The sequence below is a fragment of the Petromyzon marinus genome, chromosome 7 (genome assembly GCF_048934315.1).
Source record: "Petromyzon marinus isolate PM22_M1 ecotype Great Lakes invasive population chromosome 7, UKy_Petmar_22M1.pri1.0, whole genome shotgun sequence".
NCBI classification, from domain to species: domain Eukaryota; kingdom Metazoa; phylum Chordata; class Hyperoartia; order Petromyzontiformes; family Petromyzontidae; genus Petromyzon; species Petromyzon marinus.
This window is the reverse complement of record NC_133673.1, coordinates 1,624,720-1,647,549: the sequence shown is the minus strand read 5'-3', so window position 1 is coordinate 1,647,549 and position 22,830 is coordinate 1,624,720. Positions and strand designations below refer to the sequence as shown.

The following is a 22,830-nucleotide window of genomic DNA, read 5'->3' as shown; positions in this document are numbered from 1 at the left end:
TGTATCGAAACTTTGTATTTGGCACCTTTCCCGAAGGCACTTTACAGCGATAATAAAATTGGATGTAAGATGATAATGGTTTGAGAGTGTTAAGGAGGGGTTGGGGTAGGCCTGGCCTTACTCTTTGGTTTTTTCGGTAAAGTCACGTAGAAATAATAAAAAATAATAAAAATAAAATTTTAGGCCTGGCCTGTTAGCTGGGATTCGACAGTTCCCAATCCCTCCGGACTCGCCGCCAAAGTCAAGCTCAGACATTGCGGACCGCCATGCAGTAAAAAAAAGACAATGGAAGTTTTGTTAAGAATTGCGGATCACTTCCCACGGCCATAGGAACCTCCCAGTGCTCTGTGGATCACAAGTTGGGAATGACTGTTACAGAGCAGTGTCTTTCAGCGTGGTCCGTGCCTCCGTGTGTTGTCTTTTGTAGGGACCTGTGCCGCCAAGATAAAGCCTGCGACTTTTACATGAGCATTGACTCGGACGTTGCCCTGACAAACCAACAAACCCTCAAAATACTTATTCAGCAAAACAGGTACGAGACACGCTGTTGTGCAATGCCTGTATGTTGTCTGTAGAAGAAATTGAATGAAAAAAGCGCTGAATTCCTCCCCCTCTCGGTAACGCTGCCCTCGTTTCTGTTCCCATGCTCTTCAGGGGAGTCATTGCGCCAATGGTGTCACGGCATGGGAAGCTGTGGTCGAACTTCTGGGGAGCACTGAGCTTGGACGGGTTCTACGCTCGCTCGGAGGACTACATCGACATCGTGGAGGGGAAGAGACTGTACGCACACCGATCACTCCGCACCGATCACTCCGCACCGATCACTCCCCACCGATCACTCTACACTGATCACTCCCCACCGATCACTCCACACCGGTCACTTCCCACCGATGACTCCACACCCATCACTCCCCACTGATCACTCCCCACTGATCACTCCGCACCCATCACTCCACACCAATTACTCCACATTTGTGCCTCCTAGGAAGAAGGGACTGGGTTCGATTTTCGGCTTCGATTTTCGGCTCTGCCGTTTGCTGTGTGGAGCTTATATGTTCTCACTTTGTTCTCCTTCCGTTCTGCAGTGTGTGAGTGGAGTTACTTTGCTCTCTCCCTCTTCTGCATGAGTTTGCTCAGAGTTCTCCAGTTTTCTGCCATAGCTAAAGAACACATAACATCCCCATGCTGAAACATTACACTATAACTTACCCTTTTGGGATTGTACACAGAAGCAACACCCCTCTACTGCTAAAACCTGGCAGGAGCGTATTGAAAAATAAATGGTCTTTACTTTTTTGTATAATGGGCCTTGCCTGGTTGTACAAGTGAGATGACGCTCGAGACTAATTCCCCCGACAGGTGCGTCACTATTTACACGTGTTAGACTTTGTAAAGAGGATGTTCATGATAAAGGAGGTTCTGGAACGATGTTGAGAAAGAGGTCAAGAGTCAGAAGCATGAAAACTCTGCTTGATGACTTGAAAGTAGGTATGTAAGAAGGGGCAGCCATTTAGTGAAATGACAAGGAAAGCTGAAGGTCAGTCGGACAGGATGGAGAGAGCTTAAGTCGTGCCGTCGAGCAGATGACTAAAAAAGATTCTTAATTAAAATGTTAACCGTGGTGCGTTTCCCACCCATGTGGCCTCTGCCTTCCTGCTCCTCATTCTCCATTCCTGTCCCGGGCCACCATCTCCACATCCACTCCATATTCCTTTACATCCTGGGTTCACCGCCTCCAACTGCCTCTATCTAGGCCCTGCCTCTCCATCCCACCCCCACCCCCCGGCACTTTCATGGTCAGCTACATTCCTTGTTCCCGTGTGGGTGTCATCTTCTTGCAATGCGCCATAGCTGTCTTGAGCCGGCTTTTCTCCGGCTTGTCTGAGATTGAAACCACCCACTCTTGCCTTCTTCCTCATCCCGTGATCCCTGAGATCAGTGTCGCCGCCATCCTCAGCACAGCGTGTGCGTATGTACGTTGAACTGCTTTCACACCATACGTAGCCAACCATGCTAATCGGAGGTGCCGGGAAGAAGGAAAGGAAAAGGACAGTGCTGGGAATGAGCATCGTTTTGTGCATGTGTTTTGTTTTCCAGAGGGGTTTGGAATGTCCCCTACATGTCGAGTGTGTACATGGTGAACGGCTCACTGCTCCGGGCTGAACTCAAGATGAAGAACATATTTGTGCTGAACAAACAGGACTCCGACATGACCTTCTGCGTGAATGTCCGGGCCCTGGTAGGTCTGCACAGACACCGGGGGAGCTCTTCCGTTGCCATCACACGTGCACGCACATTCCCATCTGCGCAGTTTCACAACGTGCTCAGAGATATATCCCCTCCCTAGAACCCAAAAAAGGCTGTTGGGGCAAGTGCTAGTTAGCGAGCAGCTATTAAGGCCAGCACGGCACACAAAGGGGTGGGTGGTCAGCACTATGCCGGGCCGCCTTTATCTCCCCAGTGGTGATGTTTATACACCAGAGCAGGTACTAATTCGAGACTGAGTCGACCTAGGGGAGTCTCGGGGTCGTTTCAGATATTCGTCACTGATATTGGGGAATTGAACGTGGGTCGCTGGGTTTGTCGCGTAGTTCACTACCAAACGTGCCCACAGCAGAATGTACAGCACTGCATGCGCGTGGCCCCATCTCGCACCCATTACATGAGAGCGCACGCTGCTTCTACCACACGCCCATCATGTTTAAAAGCCCGTGCTGGCATTGAGCAGTGGCTCCCAGTGTGAACACATCCTATATCACAATTAACAAATTAATTCGACACACTTGTCAACAACAGTGCCTTAACAAAGAAAAATATAAAATGGGCCCACGTTTTAAGCAATGGTCCTTCTTCATAGCATGTTTGTATGAATGTTTAACTTCTTTTGCACCGTATGTAGCGAACCATGCTAATCGGAGGCGTGGAGGAAAGACCACAAACTAAACACAAAAAGCAATTCTAAAGAAATGAGTTTTCAATATAGATTTAAAGGGCATAGCTTCAGTGGCTTCCTAATATCGGAAGGAAGAGCGTTCCAGACTGCCGCAGAAGCTTCAATCGCGTAGCATTTCCATTATGTGCTATGAAGAAGGGCCAATGCCCAAAACGTTGCCGAAATTAAGGTCTGCGCAAGTAAGTACAAAATAATCACTAGCATTGTTGTACATTTCTTTTTGAGGCAGTTTTGTTGATGAGCGTTTAGAGTTTATTTTTTTTACATTTGAAGGCACAGAGGGCTCGCCGAACAGCACTCACCCGGTGGGCTAGATGGAGGCTGGCTGGATTTTTCCACGCGATTGCGGAGCACAGCGCTCAGAACGTCGAGCGGCCACAGCGCACGCCGATGCCCTCCGTTTAGACCGAGCATTGCAACGACTGAGCCGTGGCTCTCTGTGAAATGGAGGTTTCATTCGTTTATCCTCGCACATTAACATTCACCCCCGTTCCCCCATGTTCCTCTTCATTCACGCGTCGCAGGGTGTGTTCATGTACATCACAAACATGGTGGAGTTTGGCCGTTTGATCACGATGGAAAACTATGACACCTCGCATCTGCACAACGACCTGCGCCAGATCTTCCAGAACCCCTTGGTATGTACACATTGTCGTGTTGCATGTACGTACGTATGGTGAACTTCTTTCGTACCGTACGTAGCCACCCTTGCTAATTGGGTTGTCATCCCAGTACGAGTAAGCACGAGAAGCAGGGCACACAATCGATTTTCACATTAATTTCCTCTTTTTTGAACATCGACAGAACTGCAACTCAACAGCAATGAAGTTAGTTCCCCAGATATAACTAAGCGTGTTCCTTTCGTCTTGGTTCGTAACCAAGGTTGAAGTTCATGTTCTCGAAAAACAACAAGAGGGGTGGTGGAAGTGGTTGGGGGGCGGTGGGCAACATCGGGGTTTGGTCTAAATGTGCGGGAGAGCTTTATGCTGTGAGCGCATCTGTGGGAGCGTGTCTGTGAGTGTCTGTTTGACTCGGCCTCAAATGAGTACCTGGTGTGGTGTGTAAAACATCGCTACTGGGGAGACAAAGGCAGTCGGACACAGTGTTGCCTACCCACCCCCTCGTGTGACGAATCCACTTGGTGCGCCTGTCATCTGTGGCCAATGCAGCCTATGGAGTTGGGACTCTCGCAGGAACATGATGATACAATCTGCGTAATCCGCCAACCCTAGCCCTCTTAAGCATGTGGCACCACTGCTGGCTCGGGTGTCAGAGTGCGTGCTGCTTGCTTTCTATTGCACACACACAATCACTGCATTCAAGTCCTAATTAGTTCTTACATAGCTCCCTGTAGCAGCAGCTGGCATGGTGTGTGCAATTATTTCGTTGTACGTATGTTGAACGTCTTGCGCGCCGTACATAGCCAATATTCCTAATCAGAGGTGTCCATATTAAGTTGTATCTTTTGATATTTTTTATAGGATTGGAAAGACAAATACATTCACGAGAATTACTCTAAGGTTTTAACCAAAGGCTACGTGAAGGAGGTAAGTTCTTGAAAAAGGTACCCCCCCCCCCCCCTTCGTGAATTGCAAAACCGGTTTTGGAAATGTCCTCGTTTCAGATTCGAGTGCCATCAGTGGCTGTGAGCATCGCCCCTTTCGTGGCACAGCTCTGGAGCCTCAGCCCAACACCGAGGGCTCCAATAACAATATCAATAAAATCATAAACCCAATTGGCGGCGGTAACGTGCCCCATGGGTAGCATGGTAGCCACTTGCTGCAGAGGTTTGTGGTTCATTGTGGGCACCGCAGTGGCCAGATGTTAACTACCTCGCCTGGTATACAGGAGGTCATGGGTTTTATTCCGACCCTGATGCCTGTATATTTGGAGTTTTGCCTGTCTCTCCCCATAGTCGCGTGGATTTTTCTCCGGGTCCTCTGGTTTTTCCCTCCACATTTATAATCAACATCACGCGTTAAGAGTATTTGGCTGCTGTAAATGTCCACTGATAAGCCACTTCGTTGAGCTATCAATTGTGGCCAGGTCACTTCTGAAAAAAATCTATATAGCAGCTCAGTGGGTCTTACCTGTTAAAATAAAACAGAGTTTAGTTTAAATATCCTGCAGGCTGCCCTGCATAGTCCTGCGGGTGTATTAACCATAACACACGTCGTCTGCTTCCTCGTGGACGTAAAAGATTAAAGGGACTGATTTATGGTCGCCACCTGAGCTGGTTCTACCCACACAGTACGGGAATATGCATCTCCGTTCGGGTGCCAGGAATTTATTTGTCCCGAGATCTGGTGCCGGAATCGTGTTTCGCTTCATTGCAGGATGCTGCACACGTTCCGATAAGCCTCGGCTGACTGAGAAAAATGTCTAGGTTTGCTCTACAGTAGATAATAAGGTGGAAGCACTGGACTGGTTTCCACAAAAGCATGAATTTATATATAAAAATCGTGATGTTATGAAAAGTTAAGTTCTGTTCCACATTTCAGTGCGTGCATGATTTTAACATTTCATTCAGCCCGCTTTTTGAGTGTCGTTTCGTTTTTATTGGATAATTGCCATGTGAATAACTAAAATAATTTACCATTATTATTGTCACACTATTTTCTATCCCCAATGCTGTTTGTTTGTTTTGCAGCCGTGCCCAGATGTTTATTGGTTCCCGATTTTTTCGGAAGCTGCCTGTGAAGAACTTATTGAAGAAATGGAGCATTTTGGGAAATGGTCAAGTGGTGCCCACAATGTGAGTTATAATCTTATACCCTTGGCGGTGCGATAATCCTCGCAGCAGCTTTTGAATAGCCATCCAATAAAGATGGTCACCGCAACATGCACTTTCAGATGCACTTCTGCAGCCGTCTGGAACGCTCTTCCATCCGATATTAGGAAGCCACTGGAGCTATGTACTTTTAAATCTAGATTGAAAACTAATTTCTTCAAAACTGCTTTTTGTGTTTAGTTTGTTGGCCTTCCCCCGCACCTCTTATTAGGATGGTCTGGCAAGGTACAGTGCTAAAGAAGTTCAACATACATACAATAAGATAACTGCATAAACCACGAACATGTGGCCGATGGGCAGTGACGTGGCCTAGCGGGAGCGCGTGCACCGCTTGTTGCAGAGGTTCGCGGTTCGAATCCAACGGCGCCCTGGTTAATCCGACAGTCATGTGCGTTAGAATATAGACGCCATTTGCTCGCAGTGGACCTTACAGGTCCCATGACATCTCTCGCAAGAGTAGATGATTGTGTGTCAGCGTCACTGTCCAAATTTGCCAAATTTTATCAATTATACCACAATTCTTAGCTCTTTCGGTAAAGTCACGTTGAAGGGAAACAATAAAATAATAAAATATATATAAAACAAAAAAAATTCTCACGACGTTTCGACCATAACACAAACGGTCGTCATCAGGTGTGTCGGTTTGCATAAATTTGCATAAATAAATTATGCAAACCGACACACCTGATGTCGACCGTTTGTGTTATGGTCGAAACGTCGTGATAATTTTTATTGTTTTATATATATTTTATTATTTTATTGTTTCCCTTCAACGTGACTTTACCGAAAGAGCTAAGAATATGAATTACTGCAGTCACGAAAGCTTTAAATCAAAATTATACCACAAATTACTTCATTGAGATTCTACACAGAAGTCATTGATCGCTCCTTACTGTTGATTGATAGAACATGGGCCACTGTTGGTGTCGGTTTATTCGCTGCCTTCCAGCTTGCCTGTGGATTCCTGCCCCAATGGGCTGATGGACCGAATTGCCCCGTCTCGTTAGTAATCGGTCAAATGTTCCGATGATGTCACTGTGAGGCACGGCCCACACAGGGCACATACAGGGCACACACACGGCACACACACAGGGCACACACACAGGGCACACACACAACACACAGGGCACACATAACACACAGGGCACACACACAACACACAGGGAACACACACAACACACAGGGAACACACACAACACACACAGGGCGCACACAGGGCGCACACAGGGCGCACACAGGGCGCACACACGGCACACACAGGTCACACACACAACACACAGGGAACACACAACACATACAGGACACACACACAGGGCACACACAGGGCACAAACACAACACACACACGGCACACACAGGACACAAACACAACACACACACGGCACACACACAACACACACATGGCACATATGGCACACAGGGCACACACAACACGGCACACACACAGGGCACACAGAGCACACACAACACAAGGCACACACACGGCACACAGGGCACACACACAACGCACACACGGCACACAGGGCACACACACAACACACACAACACACACACGGCCCACACACACGGCACACACACACGGCACACAGGGCACACACAGCAGGGCATACACACACAGGGCACACTGTGCGGACACTGGGAATGTGAGTGTCCAGAGCACCACACACACCAGGGATGCTGCGTGGTATAACGGTCAGCATACTGGACTTCATATCCAGAGGTCAAAGGATGGACCAGCCAATTCTAACTTATTATTATAGTTGTTGTTTATCAGTGTGAGTGGATGTTCAGCATTTCCTATCTTTCAGAACGAGTTGTCAATCTGTGAGGCTTTGAAGTCGTCCGTGCTGCAAGCGTCATTCACAATTAACTGTTAGTTCCAGAAAACAGTAAAGTGAAGTGAATTAAACCTTCACTGCCATTCACAAATTCTCTTTCTGGCCATAATAGAGCTTTTTTGGGTTAGAGTGCGTAAATATAAATCGTTAAACCCGCCACCACCCGACACAACAAATTAGTAAGGTTTGTCATGTAAACAGAACATGCCAATTCGTTACTAGTGTAGTGAGACAGTAAAACTTGGAGGCACTTCTTTATTTAGCAAGCACCATCGGGATAACACACTATTTATTAAGACCGTCTATTGTTGGCGGCACTACATAGTTAGAACAGTTGATAGGCTGTCTGACTAGCGGTGCCCCGGGACGGCGAAGACGGAGACGAGAAGAATGGTGATGACGAGAAGAATGGTGACGATAAACTTGAGCAGCACGACGGGGATCATCGCATTTCCAGCAACAGCCACGAGGTCCCAAACAGGGGCCCCTTTTATACTCTCAGCATGGCCTCGCTCCGCCCCAACCACGCCCCCTTTCTGGAACCTACTAGCGGGTTCCCGAGGCTTCCCGATGGGCTCCTTTTGTGACCTTTCCCCGAGATCCCCCTCTCGTGTATATCATGGCCTGCTGACGTCAGTACTGCCATACACCGCAGATCCCCTTTTTCGCCAGTAGCCAGCGCTATGCCACCACACTAGTAAAGCACATTTACAATCTGAGTATGATGTTTTGCCAGTAATTACAACTAGCATCATCAGGTGACAGCTAGATTTGTGGAGAAATCCTTTTTTATTCTATATTTACGTGATCTAACCCAAAAAAATCCGTATTATGGATAATATCGTCGCGGAAGCCTACGTGTTAAACTGACTCTATCTGTCCTTTCAGTGTCGCATCGCCTTAATTGTCAGAAGCAAAACATCATTTTCAGACATGGCCTCGGGTCAGAGAAGCAAGAGTTCAATGGTTTTTGGGGCACCCTTTGAAAAGTGACCGAGAAAGATGCAATTGGAAGAGCCGTGGAGATTAGAGAGCCACCGACTAGCATCGAGACTCGCATAGAGATTCGCAGAATCATATATAGAGACTCACAGTCTAACACAGAGACCCATTGATTACTCAGAGACCCATAGATTATAAGGGCTATGCAGATGTCACCTGCACAGGCCAGAAGGAAGGAGAGACCGAGGCTGAGATAGGAGGATGTAGTGGAACGAGATACGAAGACGGTGGACGTGACTAGAGAGGAGAATAGAAGTCTGAGCAGCCGAACCGAACCGAACGGAGTTAATGGGACTTTTGGTTTAGAATGAGAAGGATCTCCATTGCACGGCACTGTCCCACGGCGCATGGTACTCTCTCTGCCATCACCTTGGAAATACCCAGCCTGCTGTGACGTCAGCTCGAACAGGGACTGCCAGGTGTGTCCACTCGGAAAACCCTCAACAATCCGGTCATTTTGCCATTATCGAAAACAAAAAGAGCCACTCTCTTTACTTAGCGAGGTACAAATTTCGATTTAAAGCTTTCGTGACCGCAGGGATTCATATTATTGGTTCTTTCGGTAAAGTCACTTAGAAGGAAAATAATAAATAATAAAAATAAAGCAATAAACGTTTATACACTGATATTATTAGGAGGGTGGCCCTGGCCCTTGTTGATTTGATATTCATTCTTGATTTGAAGCTTTCGTGACTGCAGAAATTACTCTTTGGTTCTTTCGTTAAAGTCACGTAGAAAGAAACAATAAAATAAATAATACAACACAACGTTTAGATTGCAACACAAGCAACCGTCATCAGGTGAGAACTGTATGTAAATGCAAGCTCGGAGAGAGACACATACACAGAGAGAGAGACAAACATAGACACGGAGAGAGACACATGCACAGCGAGAGAGACAAACACAAAGAGAGAGACAAACAGACAACCAGAGAGAGAGACACACAGGAGAGACACATAGAGAGACACACGCAGAGAGAGACACACAGAGACACAGAAACAACGCCTCTGTGACGAGGTATTATATAGAGAGGGGGGGGGGAGTGGGGCAGAGAAATTAGCATGTCAATGAGAGACAAGGGGGGATGGGGAAGAGCCAAAGAGTAATTCCTGCAGTCACGAAAGCTTCAAATCAAGATTGAACCACCTCTACGAGGAGGATTACCCCACAACTCATACTTAACTTCAAATTTAGCAATCTGTGGAAGAACGTAATCAACCAGGTAAAGTGTTAACTGTTGTGTTAGCCGACTCTCTGTGTTGCATTGCATTACATTTCTAAGTTTACTAGGTTTGATTTCTCAAGCTTCCAATGTATCTCCCCCTGCTGCAGATCCCATCCCCCCCTTGTCTCTCATTGACATGCTAATTTATCTGCCCCACCCCCCCCCTCTATAATTTCTCGTCACAGAGGCGTTGTTTCTCTTTGTGTCTCTGTCTGTGTCTGTTTCTCTCTGCGTGTCTCTTCTGTGTGTGTCTCTCTGCGTGTGTTTCTCTGTGTGTTTGTCTCTCTCTCTCTCTGTGTGTCTCTCTGTGTATGTGTCTCTCTCCGTGTCTGTGTTTGTCTCTCTGTATGTGTCTCCGAACTTTCATTTACATACAGTTCTCACCTGATGACAGTTGCTTGTGTTACAATCGAAACATCGTGTTTGATATTCATTCTTGATTTGTGATTGGCGGCAGGGTGGCAAAGTGCCCCCACTTGTGCCTCATGGCAATAAGAGCCTGGGTTCGATTCCCAACTCGGGTGCCTTTCCGTATGGAGTCTGTATGTTCTGCCTCTGTTCTGCGTGGGTTTTCTCCAGGTTCTCTCTGGTTTCTCCCTCTAGCCAAAACATCCCAATGCTGCAAAATGACCTGAAAATTACTCATTCGGGATCACACACAGCAGCAGCAACATCGCCCCCTTCTCCAGACAACTTGGCAGGACCCTCCTGAAAAAGAATCCCGAGACTCGGTTTTAGTTTTTTCCTGTAGGGTGAACCAGCGTAGCAGGAACAACGATAATGAAGTGAACGCAGGTGGCGTTCGCCCAGTGCGGGTTGTTGCGTGGGTTGCGCAAGTTGCATGGGTTGCGCAAGTTGCATGCGTGTTGAGAGGGGAGCGAGAGGAGGCTGTGCCCACCCCCGCTCGGTTTTCTGAGCCGTCTGCTGTGTTGCTCACGGCAGGACGAGCGCCTGGACGGGGGCTACGAGAACGTGCCCACCATCGACATCCACATGAAGCAGGTCGCCATGGAGCAGGAGTGGCTCAAGTTCCTGCTCGATTACGTGGGCCCCGTCACGGAGAAGATGTACCCCGGGTACTTCACCAAGGTGCGGCCGCCACCACCGCACGCCCGCTGGGCTTCACCGTGCCTGTTCACATTGGCAGAAACACACGCTAGGGCTGCCACCCTATCCACAGAAAAAACCCGGATATGTTTCTCAATTGCGCCTATGTCTATTATCAAAACTGCATGCTGTATCCTGCATTGAAGTTCAACATAATACCGGTACCAGATCTCACTCCCTACTCGCACTGACTACTTACCACTCACATTTACTCTTTTAACAAAAACAAAAATCCCCCGTGTAGCCTTAACAGACCATTGGGGCATGTGCTGTTATCGAGCACCTATGAAGGTGGGCACAGCTCACTCGGGGGTGGGTGGCGAGCACCACACCCGGCTGCCTTTGTCTCCTTCGTGGTGATGTTTACACATCACACCGGGTACTCATTTTGAGGGTGAGTCGACCTAGGGGAGGCCCATGACTGGTTCAGTTAATCGTCACCGGTGTTGGCTGTGAGTGGGAATCGAACTCGGGTCACTGGGTTCGTAGTGCAGCACGCTAACTGCTATACCTCCACACCCCCCAACACAAGACTCACTCACCACTCACTAAATTCACACTCTTATCACTCGCTATTTCCCCACTCACTACTCGCCAATAACACTCATTACTACTTGCGACTAACAATCATTAATCCACACTCACCACTTTCCGTTCACACTCAAATTCTCACACTCACTTCCAGACATATAAACAATATATTTTAGCTTAGGCCGAAAGCCTCCTTCGTATAGCAGGATCATTGATTATTGTTCGGAGTTAAGAACGAGGACTTTGCTACCGAACACGAAGCCAAACTTCTGCGCTGTCTCCAGATTCGTGACGCAGCCGTTCCACGGCTCTCAGATGAGATGGTCGTGCCAAGCAGATGAATGGTTTCACTATGGATAAGAAAATAATTGCTAAATACGATGGGACGGCGTGGTGAAACTACCAGTGCTAGGCGATATTATCGGTGACTGGCCGCTCCGTGGCTGACCGTGACAGGCTGTTTCTCCCATGCTTGGGTGTGCTGCCGACTGAGCATACTGAACAGCCGCTAGGCCAGGTAGCACACGTCTCAAGCAGTGGCAGAACTCCACACCTTGCTGCACAATGCACTCCCTCCTGCACACTACACATCCTACTGCACTGCTCGCCCTGCTGCACACCTTGCTGCATTTTGCACACCCTGCTACCAATTGTGCTGTGCTCCCTGCTTCACATTGCATGCTACGCCGCCGCTGCACACTGCACACCCTGCTGCACATTGCACGCTACTCCCACTGCTTACAGCTGAACCCTACATACTGTGCTGCGCTCCGCACACCCTGCTGCACAACTCTGCTTTTTAGCCTGCGCTTTTGTCCTGAAGTTTAGCGCTGCATATCTGTGCGCAAGTAGAATTATAGGAAGTGAGATGTCCAAGGTCATGAGATGGCCTGCAGCGTCCTCACTTCCACTGTGTGTCCTCTGTGGTTCCCCCAGTGCCAGTCCAACATGATGTTCGTGGTCCGCTACCGGCCGGATGAGCAGCCCTCCCTGCGCCCCCATCACGACGCCTCCACCTTCACGGTCAACATTGCGCTCAACAGCGTGGGGGTGGACTTCCAGGTACCCTCTCCCCTTCCCTCTCGTGTTCCTTTCGTACGTATGTTTGGTGAACTTCTTTCGCACCGTACGTAGCTAATTGGAGTTTGCGGATGGAAGGACAACAAACGAAACACAAAGTAGTTCTAAAGAAATTAGTTTTCAATCTTCTCCACTTCCCTCTCCTCTTGCTCAACCTTCTTATGCCTGTCCACAGTGCCTCCTCTCCCTTTGTCAGTATACGTAAAGTGTGTGTGTTTGTGTACGTGTCATTACGTGTTCGGTATGTATATGGGTGGGTGGCAGGGTGGCTCAGTGGTAACCACTCGTGCCACACAGCAAGAAGGTCCTGGGTTTGATTCCAGACTCCAGTGCCTTTCTGTGTGGAGTGCATGTTTCCCCCGGTTCTGCATGGGTTTACACTCTAGGTTCTCTGGTTCCCCTCACTTACCCATCTAACCTATAAAAGGCATTTTTTGTCTGTCTGTCTGTCCGTCTGTCCGTCTGTGTATGTTCACTTGCGGGGGATTTGGCTCTCGGACCGCGGGGTTCGCATGGAAATTTTTTTGCCGGGCGGCACGCCCCGGGCCCCCTGCTTGGCATAGGCTATTCCGTTTTGCCGTCCGCCGCCTTTAAAGTGGTTTAATTAACGGTTTAGTGCGATCCCTCTTTATTTATTTATTTACTTTCACCGACCGGCTCGCTGCTGCGCATGCGCGAAACTCTGACACAAGTTGTTGCCCCTGGCAACGCACAGACGCCATCGCTGCAGGGGGGACGCCATTTCTCATTCAAAATGCAACAAATTTACACGCAACGCTGCGGTAAATTCATCAGTGTTATGTCCTCTTCTCTCCCCCTCCACCCCAATGTGTGCACTTACTATTATAGGGTCGTAGATACTATATTATAGCGATTAAATAGGATTATTGTAGCGCGGGGGGGGCGGGGTAGCGGCCCAGCCCACAGCCTCGGCCGGCCGGGCAATCTAGGTGAGGCCGCAGGCTCTGCATGGGACTAGGCCTCGTCACGGCAATCTGTCAGGTGAGTACTTTGTGCTATAGAGTCGATATATACTGCTACTAGCGGGAACATATATATTTTAAAATGTCTGAAATCTTGAAAACATAACATACAAATGAAAAGATAACTCATTAATTTAAATTAAAATAAACCCGATCGCGCCAAGAATTGATTCTTTAAATCGCGCAAAGGAATCGAAGGTTGTAGATTACTTTAGAATCGGCCTATTCCTGTTTAATATACAGTAAGTTTTGATTTAAAGCTTTCGTGACTTCAGAGATTCATATTCTTGGTTCTTTCGGTAAAGTCAGCACGTAGAATAAAATAATAAAACTATAAAGCAATATATTTATATTATTTTATTGTTTCCCTTCTACGTGACTTTACCGAAAGAACCAAGAATATACAGTAAGTATGCTAAACATTTCGAACATACACACACATTTCCCTTTCATATGTAAGATAGATAGTCGGCATGTACTACTGTAGTGAAAGCTGTGATCATAGCAGGATACCACCACAGTCAGCATACAAAGCTGTAGTCATAGCAGAGATACCACCATGGTCAGCATGCAATGCTGTAGTGAAAGCAAGATACCACCACAGTCAGCATGCAATGCTGTAGTCACAGCAGGATACCACCATGGTCAGCATGCAATGCAGTAGCCATAGCAGGATACCACCACAGTCAGCATGCAATGCTGTAGTCATGGCAGGATACCACCACAGTCAGCATGCAATGCTGTAGTCATAGCAGGATACCACCACAGTCAGCATGCAATGCTGTAGTGAAAGCAGGTACCACCACAGTCAGCATGCACTGCTGTAGTCATAGCAGGATACCACCATAGTCAGCATGCAATGCTATAGTCATAGCAGGATACCACCACGGTCAGCATGCAATGCTGTAGTCATAGCAGGATACCACCACAGTCAGCATGCAATGCTGTAATGAAAGCAGGTACCACCACAGTCAGCATGCACTGCTGTAGTCATAGCAGGATACCACCATAGTCAGCATGCAATGCTGTAATCATAGCAGGTCCCACCACAGTCCTTATGCACTGCTGTTATCATAGCAGGTTCCACCACAGTCATTATGCGCTGCTGTAATCATAGCAGTTACCACCACAGTCAGTATGCACTGCTGTTATCATAGCAGGTACCACCACAGTATACACTGCTGTAATCATAGCAGGTACCACCACAGCAGTATGCACTGTTGTAATCATAGCAGGAACCACCACAGTCAGTATGCGCTGCTGTAATCATAGCAGGTACCACCACAGTATACACTGCTGTAATCATAGCAGGTACCACCACAGCAGTATGCACTGTTGTAATCATAGCAGGAACCACCACAGTCAGTATGCACTGCTGTAATCATAGCAGGTACCACCACAGTATACACTGCTGTAATCATAGCAGTTACCACCACAGTCAGTATGCACTGCTGTAATCATAGCAGGTACCACCACAGTCAGTATGCACTGCTGTAGTGATAGCAGGTACCACCACAGTCGGTATACACTGCTGTAGTGATAGCAGGTACCACCACAGTCGGTATACACTGCTGTCGTGATAGCAGGTACCACCACAGTCGGTATACACTGCTGTAGTCATAGCAGGTACCACCACAGTATGCACTGCTGTAATCATAGCAGGTCCCACCCCAGTCAGTATGCGTTGCTGTAATCATAGCAGTTACCCCCACAGTCAGTATGCACTGCTATTATCATAGCAGGTTCCACCACAGTCATTATGCGCTGCTGTAATCATAGCAGTTACCACCACAGTCAGTATGCACTGCTGTTATCATAGCAGGTACCACCACAGTATACACTGCTGTAATCATAGCAGGTACCACCACAGCAGTATGCACTGTTGTAATCATAGCAGGAACCACCACAGTCAGTATGCGCTGCTGTAATCATAGCAGGTACCACCACAGTATACACTGCTGTAATCATAGCAGGTACCACCACAGCAGTATGCACTGTTGTAATCATAGCAGGAACCACCACAGTCAGTATGCACTGCTGTAATCATAGCAGGTACCACCACAGTATACACTGCTGTAATCATAGCAGTTACCACCACAGTCAGTATGCACTGCTGTAATCATAGCAGGTACCACCACAGTCAGTATGCACTGCTGTAGTGATAGCAGGTACCACCACAGTCGGTATACACTGCTGTAGTGATAGCAGGTACCACCACAGTCGGTATACACTGCTGTCGTGATAGCAGGTACCACCACAGTCGGTATACACTGCTGTAGTCATAGCAGGTACCACCACAGTATGCACTGCTGTAATCATAGCAGGTCCCACCCCAGTCAGTATGTGTTGCTGTAATCATAGCAGTTACCCCCACAGTCAGTATGCACTGCTATTATCATAGCAGGTACCACCACAGCAGTATGCACTGCTGTTATCATAGCAGGTACCACCACAGCAGTATGCACTGCTGTAATCATAGCAGGTACCACCACAGCAGTATTCACTGCTGTAATCATAGCAGGTACCACCACAGCAGTATGCACTGTTGTAATCATAGCAGGAACCACCACAGTCAGTATGCACTGCTGTAATCATAGCAGGTACCACCACAGTATACACTGCTGTAATCATAGCAGGAACCACCACAGTCAGTATGCACTGCTGTAATCATAGCAGGTACCACCACAGTATACACTGCTGTAATCATAGCAGGTACCACCACAGTCAGTATGCACTGCTGTAATCATAGCAGGTACCACCACAGTCAGTATGCACTGCTGTAGTGATAGCAGGTACCACCACAGTCGGTATACACTGCTGTAGTGATAGCAGGTACCACCACAGTCGGTATACACTGCTGTCGTGATAGCAGGTACCACCACAATCGGTATACACTGCTGTAGTGATAGCAGGTACCACCACAGTATGCACTGCTGTAATCATAGCAGGTCCCACCACAGTCCTTATGCACTGCTGTTATCATAGCAGGTACCACCACAGTCAGTATGCGCTGCTGTAATCATAGCAGTTACCACCAGTCAGTATACACTGCTGTTATAATAGCAGGTACCACCACAGCAGTATGCACTGCTGTAATCATAGCAGGAACCACCACAGTCAGTATGCACTGCTGTATTCATAGCAGGTCCCACCATTGTCATTATACACTGCTGTAATCATAGCAGGTACCACCACAGTCAGTATGCACTGCTGTAATCATAGCAGGTACCACCACAGTCAGTATGCACTGCTGTAGTGATAGCAGGTACCACCACAGTCGGTATACACTGCTGTAGTGATAGCAGGTACCACCACAGTCGGTATACACTGCTGTAGGGATAGGTGCCACCACAGCATGCACTGCTGTAATCATAGCATTTCCCACCACAGTCCTTATGCACTGCTGTTATCATAGCAGGTACCACCACAGTCAGTATGCACTGCTGTTATCATAGCAGGTTCCACCACAATATGCACTGCTATAATCATAGCAGGTACCACCACAGTCAGTATGCACTGCTGTTATCATAGCAGGTTCCACCACAATATGCACTGCTATAATCAAAGCAGGTACCACCACAGTCAGTATGCACTGCTGTAATCATAGCACGTATCACACAGTATGCACTGCTGTAATCATAGCAGGTACCTTCACAGCAGTATGCACTGCTGTAATAGCAGGTACCACCACAATATGCACTGCTGTTATCATAGCAGGTTCCACCACAGTATGCACTGATGTAATCATAGCAGGTAGCACCACTGTCAGTATGCACTGCTGCAGTGATAGCAGGTACCACCTCAGTCGGTATGTACTGCTGTAGTGATAGTAGATACTGCTATCGAGTTGATAGATACTACTATATAGAGTTAGAAGATACTAAAACAGTATATACCACTACAGTCAGTCAATACTGCTACAGTCAGTACATACTACTACGGTGAGTAACTACTGGAGTCAGTAGATACTACTATAGAGTGAGTAGATACTGCTATAGAGTTAGTAGTTACTACTATAGTCAGTGGATACTACTATAGAGTCAGCAGATACTACTATACAGTTAGTCTTTACTACTATAGAGTCGGTAGATACTACTGTAGGCCCAGTAAATACTACTACGGTCAGTAGTTACTGCTACAATCAGCAAATACTACTAAACAGTCAGTAGCTACTCCTGGCTCAGTAGATCCTACTGTACAGTCAGTAGATACAACTACAGAGTCAAGAGATACTACTTACTCTGTTGTATGTAGGGTGTGTAGGTATAGATACCTACGGGGGGTAAATATATTTTTTGAGGGGGGGGTGGGGGGGGGAGTGTCCACAATTTTCAGAAACCTTTTAGATCAACTATTTACCCCACACTTTCTATTACCTTTTGAACTTTTGCAAGCCTCTTATAATTTTGTTGGTGGTGAAATGGACAAATGGCCCACCGGGCTTTCACGATATCTTAGTATCTGTGTATGTATATGTAAGGTTTTTACAAGTAGTTCTAAAATATTTTTTTTACCCGGGCAGCGCCGGGTACTTACCGCTAGTAGCTAATAAAACCACTTGATGTAACTGGTATTTTGCAAACATTCCAATTCTGAAATATTTTGGATGCGCACGATGTGGTGCATCCCAACGCCGTCGCCAAACGCCCCCGCGCCGCGATTAATGCCGCGGGCATTTTGCTGGCTGGCTGACGCTGCGTCCCCACCCTTGTGGCGTCTCCACAGGGCGGGGGCTGCAACTTCTTGAGGTACAACTGCAGCGTGACGGCCCCACGCAAGGGCTGGGCCTTCCTGCACCCCGGCCGCCTGACGCACTACCACGAGGGGCTGCCCGTGCTCAACGGCACGCGCTACATCGTCGTCTCCTTTGTGGACCCCTAAGCTGGGTCCCCACGGCGAAGCCACACTCCACTTCTCCCTGTACCTCCACCCACCTGCCGCCCTCCGCCGGTGCCTGTGAGCCACGCAGCGCAGCAGAACAACCTTGAAAATCCCAGCGGTGGTTTCTGTGGCATTACTGTGGATACTGGTGGCGCCATCAATTGCCGACTTTGTTTATTTAAAACGTAAAAAAAAGCTGCACACACCAAATAACGTGCTAAGCGAATTGAAGCCAGTTTTTAATGGTTCGTGAATGCCGTTCGGAACGAGCGCGTGCAGTTTTTTTCACAAGCTGGTCTCAGACATCACAAATCAAATCTGCCAAAAGGGATTTTGCTCTGCGGCCTAGCTCCCCAAGCTCGACCTGTGCACATGCACTGATTTTTTATGCAAAAACACTCATTTGGCCGTAGAAGGCCCCGGGAAGTCCCTGGGAAGGTCCCGTGTCCCTTAGTATGAAGTGCATCCTTACAACTTCAACAGTGTGGGCAGCATAACCAGATTTGACTCTGTAACCTTCTTGAAACTCTTCGATATTTTTACATCCACAATACTGTTAACAGTGAACAGTATTTCCCTGCTGGGTGCCACTGTAAAGTTTATATTTGAAAGGATTTTTCCTCATGAGAATTTCAACCGTAGTTTTGTTATACACCACGAGTAAATGCTGATGGCAGGTCCCACTCACCTGCAGAGCGCTTGCATGTTCACGGCCAAGCAGACTTCAATGCCTTGTGAGCCGTGACCTCGATTTCCGTGCACAATTTCACGACATCGGTGTAAAAGATGTGACACGACGTAGGCCTTCGCTGATTCCGTAGTTTATCCTGAAGGGAATTGCCTTGTGTAGCAGCAGCAGCAGCCGCCGATCAGCCTCGTCATTTCTCCCCATCAGATCCAGAGCGATCTCCAGGTATCCTGGCTCCCTCTGCGTGGGACGGGCTCATTGACCACAGATTACTGCTGAACGGAATGCTCACGCTTCTGCCTCAACCGGGCAACGCAGCTGGGCTGTGTGCCGCACGCAGGGTCGGTGGGCCGCACGCGGTGCCGCTCCACATTGGCCGAAACAACGTCGAACCATATTAGCAAGTGCCCGTCGCTAGCGGCTCTGCTCTTGCAGTCTCTTATCTCGTTGCTCTCAAGAATAGTTCCTATTACCTCTTGAGTGTCTCAGCTGGAGCTGCATGGGCAGCGGCTGACTGGCCGCGAGTGCTGGTTGAGGGGAGGCGGGTGGACACCATAAAAAACGCGGGGCCACGTAGCAGCAGTGCGCGTCTCTCGCAGGAGCGTCTCGCCTCCGTTACGTGCCAGTCGGTGCCGCACTAACTGACCCGTAATCCCTAACGCCGGGCAGGTTGCAGAATGTGCGCGTGCGCGCGTCGGTGCAGTGCGGCACGCGGCTCGCCACGCAGTGCCTGCATGGTGCGACAGGGCGCGGGACGCCTCGCTGCACCGCCGGTGGAGGTGGGGGGGGGTGGCGCTTCCTCCTCGTGCCACTGGGGGGTTGCCATCCTGCCCTGGTTTGACCTGGACAGGCCGGCAATAGGCGTCAGCGTTAGGCAGGCAGCTCTCGCGTGTCCAGGTTGACGGTGGACTGCTCGGCGTTGATGGACCTCGCCTCGCCGAAGAGCGTGTCCGGGTTTGGTCAGTGTACAAGGTTCGGCGGCCTTAGCACGGAGTGCACACACTGCAATGCGACCTCCAGCCTCAGAACAGTTTTATATTGGTCACCCACTTTTTATGCATATAAATTGAGGTAATGTATTAAAATCCCATTTCAATATTAATGTTCCTGACGTGTATAACACTGAGTGTCACTTTTGGCAAATCGATTTTAAGACTATAGACACCTTAACATCTGCTAAGTGCCCATCATAATATTGCATCGCTTCTTTCATCGCTTCCCATATATACACTGTATGAAGTCATTTTGAATTGCCGTTTTGATTGGAGTTAACACTGAACTTTACGGAATCATTTTCATTTGAGTCAGGTTATATCTTTTTAACTCCACGTGGGCTATTCAATGCATATATTTTACGCCTCTTCAATCCATCTCTATCCTCGGCGATGGCAGCCGCAGTTCCGCACTTCCGCATGTCACGCACTTGGCATAACGCTCCCAGGGGGCAATCCCACTTTGGCTGGAGCACAAGTTTCTTGCACCGCTCTCTCTCTTCCCCTGTCCGTGACAATTCACCGATCTAAATCGCATTGTAAGCTACGTTCTTGTGACGCAAGTACCTCCGCACCTTCGATTCGCACGGTTGGCTGCATACACGGTGTGAAATAAGTTCAGTGTACACACAAAGAAGTATTTTTTTTCAAAAAGAGATTTTTTTAAAATTGCAGTGCATAACTCGCTGATGCCGCATTGTCAAACGGTTCCCTATTTTGAGTGAATTACAGTCCAGTGTTTTGTTACCCTGCCATGTCTAATCATGCTTTTAACTTTTTTATGTTTTCAAATGGTGCTTTGGATGAATTTACAATAAAAACATATTTTATTCACTTTGTCGTATGAGGACTTCATTACAGTATTGTTATGCCCATTTTCAGGAAGGTCCTGCCATGTATTCACAATGTCGCTGCAGTGTAATATCAGCAGAGTACATTGGAGGGTAATTTCCAGCATTGGGATGTTTGGCCAATACCAGTTACGTTGTTTTGTTTTAGCTCTGGGAGGAAATTGGAGAAGGCGAAGAAAACCCATGCAGGACAGTGGGAGAACATACTCCTGTGGTGGAAATGGGCTGGGACGCCGTGGTGGGGAGGTGAACATTTTAACCTGATTGCATTCCAGAAGGAATCCTCTTTTCTTTAAAAAAATACTTACAGATAGACCCCTCGACTATATAAGAGATACCCACAGACACGTACAGAAACCCAGACGCTTAGAGACCCACAGACACGCAGAGACCCACATGGAGCAAAGCTCCGCCCCTTCTCAGATCTAGGGGGAATAATTAATTTACAGAAAGGCGTCCTAATGAGGGATCTAATCTAGCCCCTTCTTGCTGCGAGGCACAAGTGTCACCACTGCTCCACCTGCGACCAATGGCCTGTTTGAAGCATTGACCCCCTCCCCCCCCTGTGGGTGGGTGGCAGGCCGGACAGTGTCTCTTCCTCACTGGTGCGGACATACTACGGAGGGTTTGGGAAGCCGCGACACCCTGGGCGGTGTCGATGTTCCGCGCTGTGGCGCGAACCGTCTCCAAGCCTTGAGAAGCTCCACTCGACAGCGGCGGCTCCTCTCGTAGAGCAGAAGGTGGCGTGGGGTGGCGGGGCAGAGAAGCCGTTGAGTGTGGGAGGGGGCACAGTAGCAGTGACTCACCGCTAAGGAGGATAGTGAAATTGGGTGGCCAAAGGGACATTTGGTGGTGTCAGATGACCCCCCCACGCTCCCCCCGACTCCTGCCCCCATTCACAGAATCCGGTGTCTTGTGCTCGCATTTTGGGAAGTCATCGCTGAGTGACGCTGCAAAGGATCTCTCCCACAGGAGGCGTCCGTTAGATGGGGACCCCGGGGGACCCCCCTCCCCGCCCTGCAGAAGGACAAGGCGACCTCGCTGCAGCCCTCACGTGTCCATCAACGCTACGAGCGATGGATACTTCACCTCCCCATTGGGCGTGTGGTCAGAGGCGCAGCAACTATGGGTAGGGGTGGCAGCGTGATGCAACGCATAGGGGCTCCGAATCAACAGATAAACAAGTAACAACATGTTAAGATGTTTTAGTTTAATGTATTAATTAGAAATAATCTGCGGTCTACCATGGATCAAGCCCCGTTATCGTGTCAATATAGCAGCACAGAATCCTAGAGCGATGGGGGAAACGGCATGAAAGCAACACGCACGATTACTTGTGAGTAGCATTGTTACCTTTAAATATATTTGTATTAATACCGTCACCGTGAGACTGTCTTCCTCCAAACGGTGCGACTAAATTAATATATAGTTACAATCTTGATTTAAAGCTTTCGTGACTGCAGGAATCCATACTCTTTGGTTCTTTCGGTAAAGTCACGTAGGTAGAAAATAAATCACGACGTTTCGGGTGCAACACAAGCGTCCATCAGGTGGGAAAGCATGGTCTGCTGCTGAGGCAGACTGTTTTGAAAGGTTTGAAATGGGTGTAGCCCAAAGGTCATAAAGAAGTGGCCGGGACTATTGATGTTATTGTGAGAAATTAGCATGTAACTGTAAGATAGGAAAGCGGCCTGCTTGACGAGGGCACGGAAGTGGCTATGTTAATGTGAGAGATTAGCATGATGTTAATGTGAAAACGAAGAGTGGTGCAATCCAAAGGCATGAGAGTGCAATCCAAAGGACATGTGAGCATGAGAGTACAATCACAAGGACGTGAGCATGAGAGTGCAATCCAAAGGACATGTGAGCATGAGAGTGCAATCCAAAGGACATGTGAGCATGAGAGTGC

The 22,830-nt window shown here is 48.2% G+C and overlaps 1 protein-coding gene across 1 annotated transcript in view; it reads left to right on the top strand.

Moving 5' to 3' along the window:
* LOC116939825 (procollagen-lysine,2-oxoglutarate 5-dioxygenase 1-like) overlaps window positions 1–20,904 on the top strand; it is a 47,020-nt gene extending 26,116 nt beyond the window's left edge. Inside the window, exons 11-19 of the mRNA XM_032948677.2 lie at window positions 428–532; window positions 655–780; window positions 2,098–2,239; window positions 3,478–3,591; window positions 4,435–4,500; window positions 5,604–5,708; window positions 10,751–10,897; window positions 12,383–12,508; window positions 18,235–20,904. Of these exons, the coding sequence (XP_032804568.1) occupies window positions 428–532; window positions 655–780; window positions 2,098–2,239; window positions 3,478–3,591; window positions 4,435–4,500; window positions 5,604–5,708; window positions 10,751–10,897; window positions 12,383–12,508; window positions 18,235–18,390 (1,087 nt within the window). The 3' untranslated portion in view covers window positions 18,391–20,904. The remainder of the gene's footprint in view (window positions 1–427; window positions 533–654; window positions 781–2,097; window positions 2,240–3,477; window positions 3,592–4,434; window positions 4,501–5,603; window positions 5,709–10,750; window positions 10,898–12,382; window positions 12,509–18,234) is intronic.
* The last annotated feature ends 1,926 nt before the right edge of the window (window positions 20,905–22,830 follow it).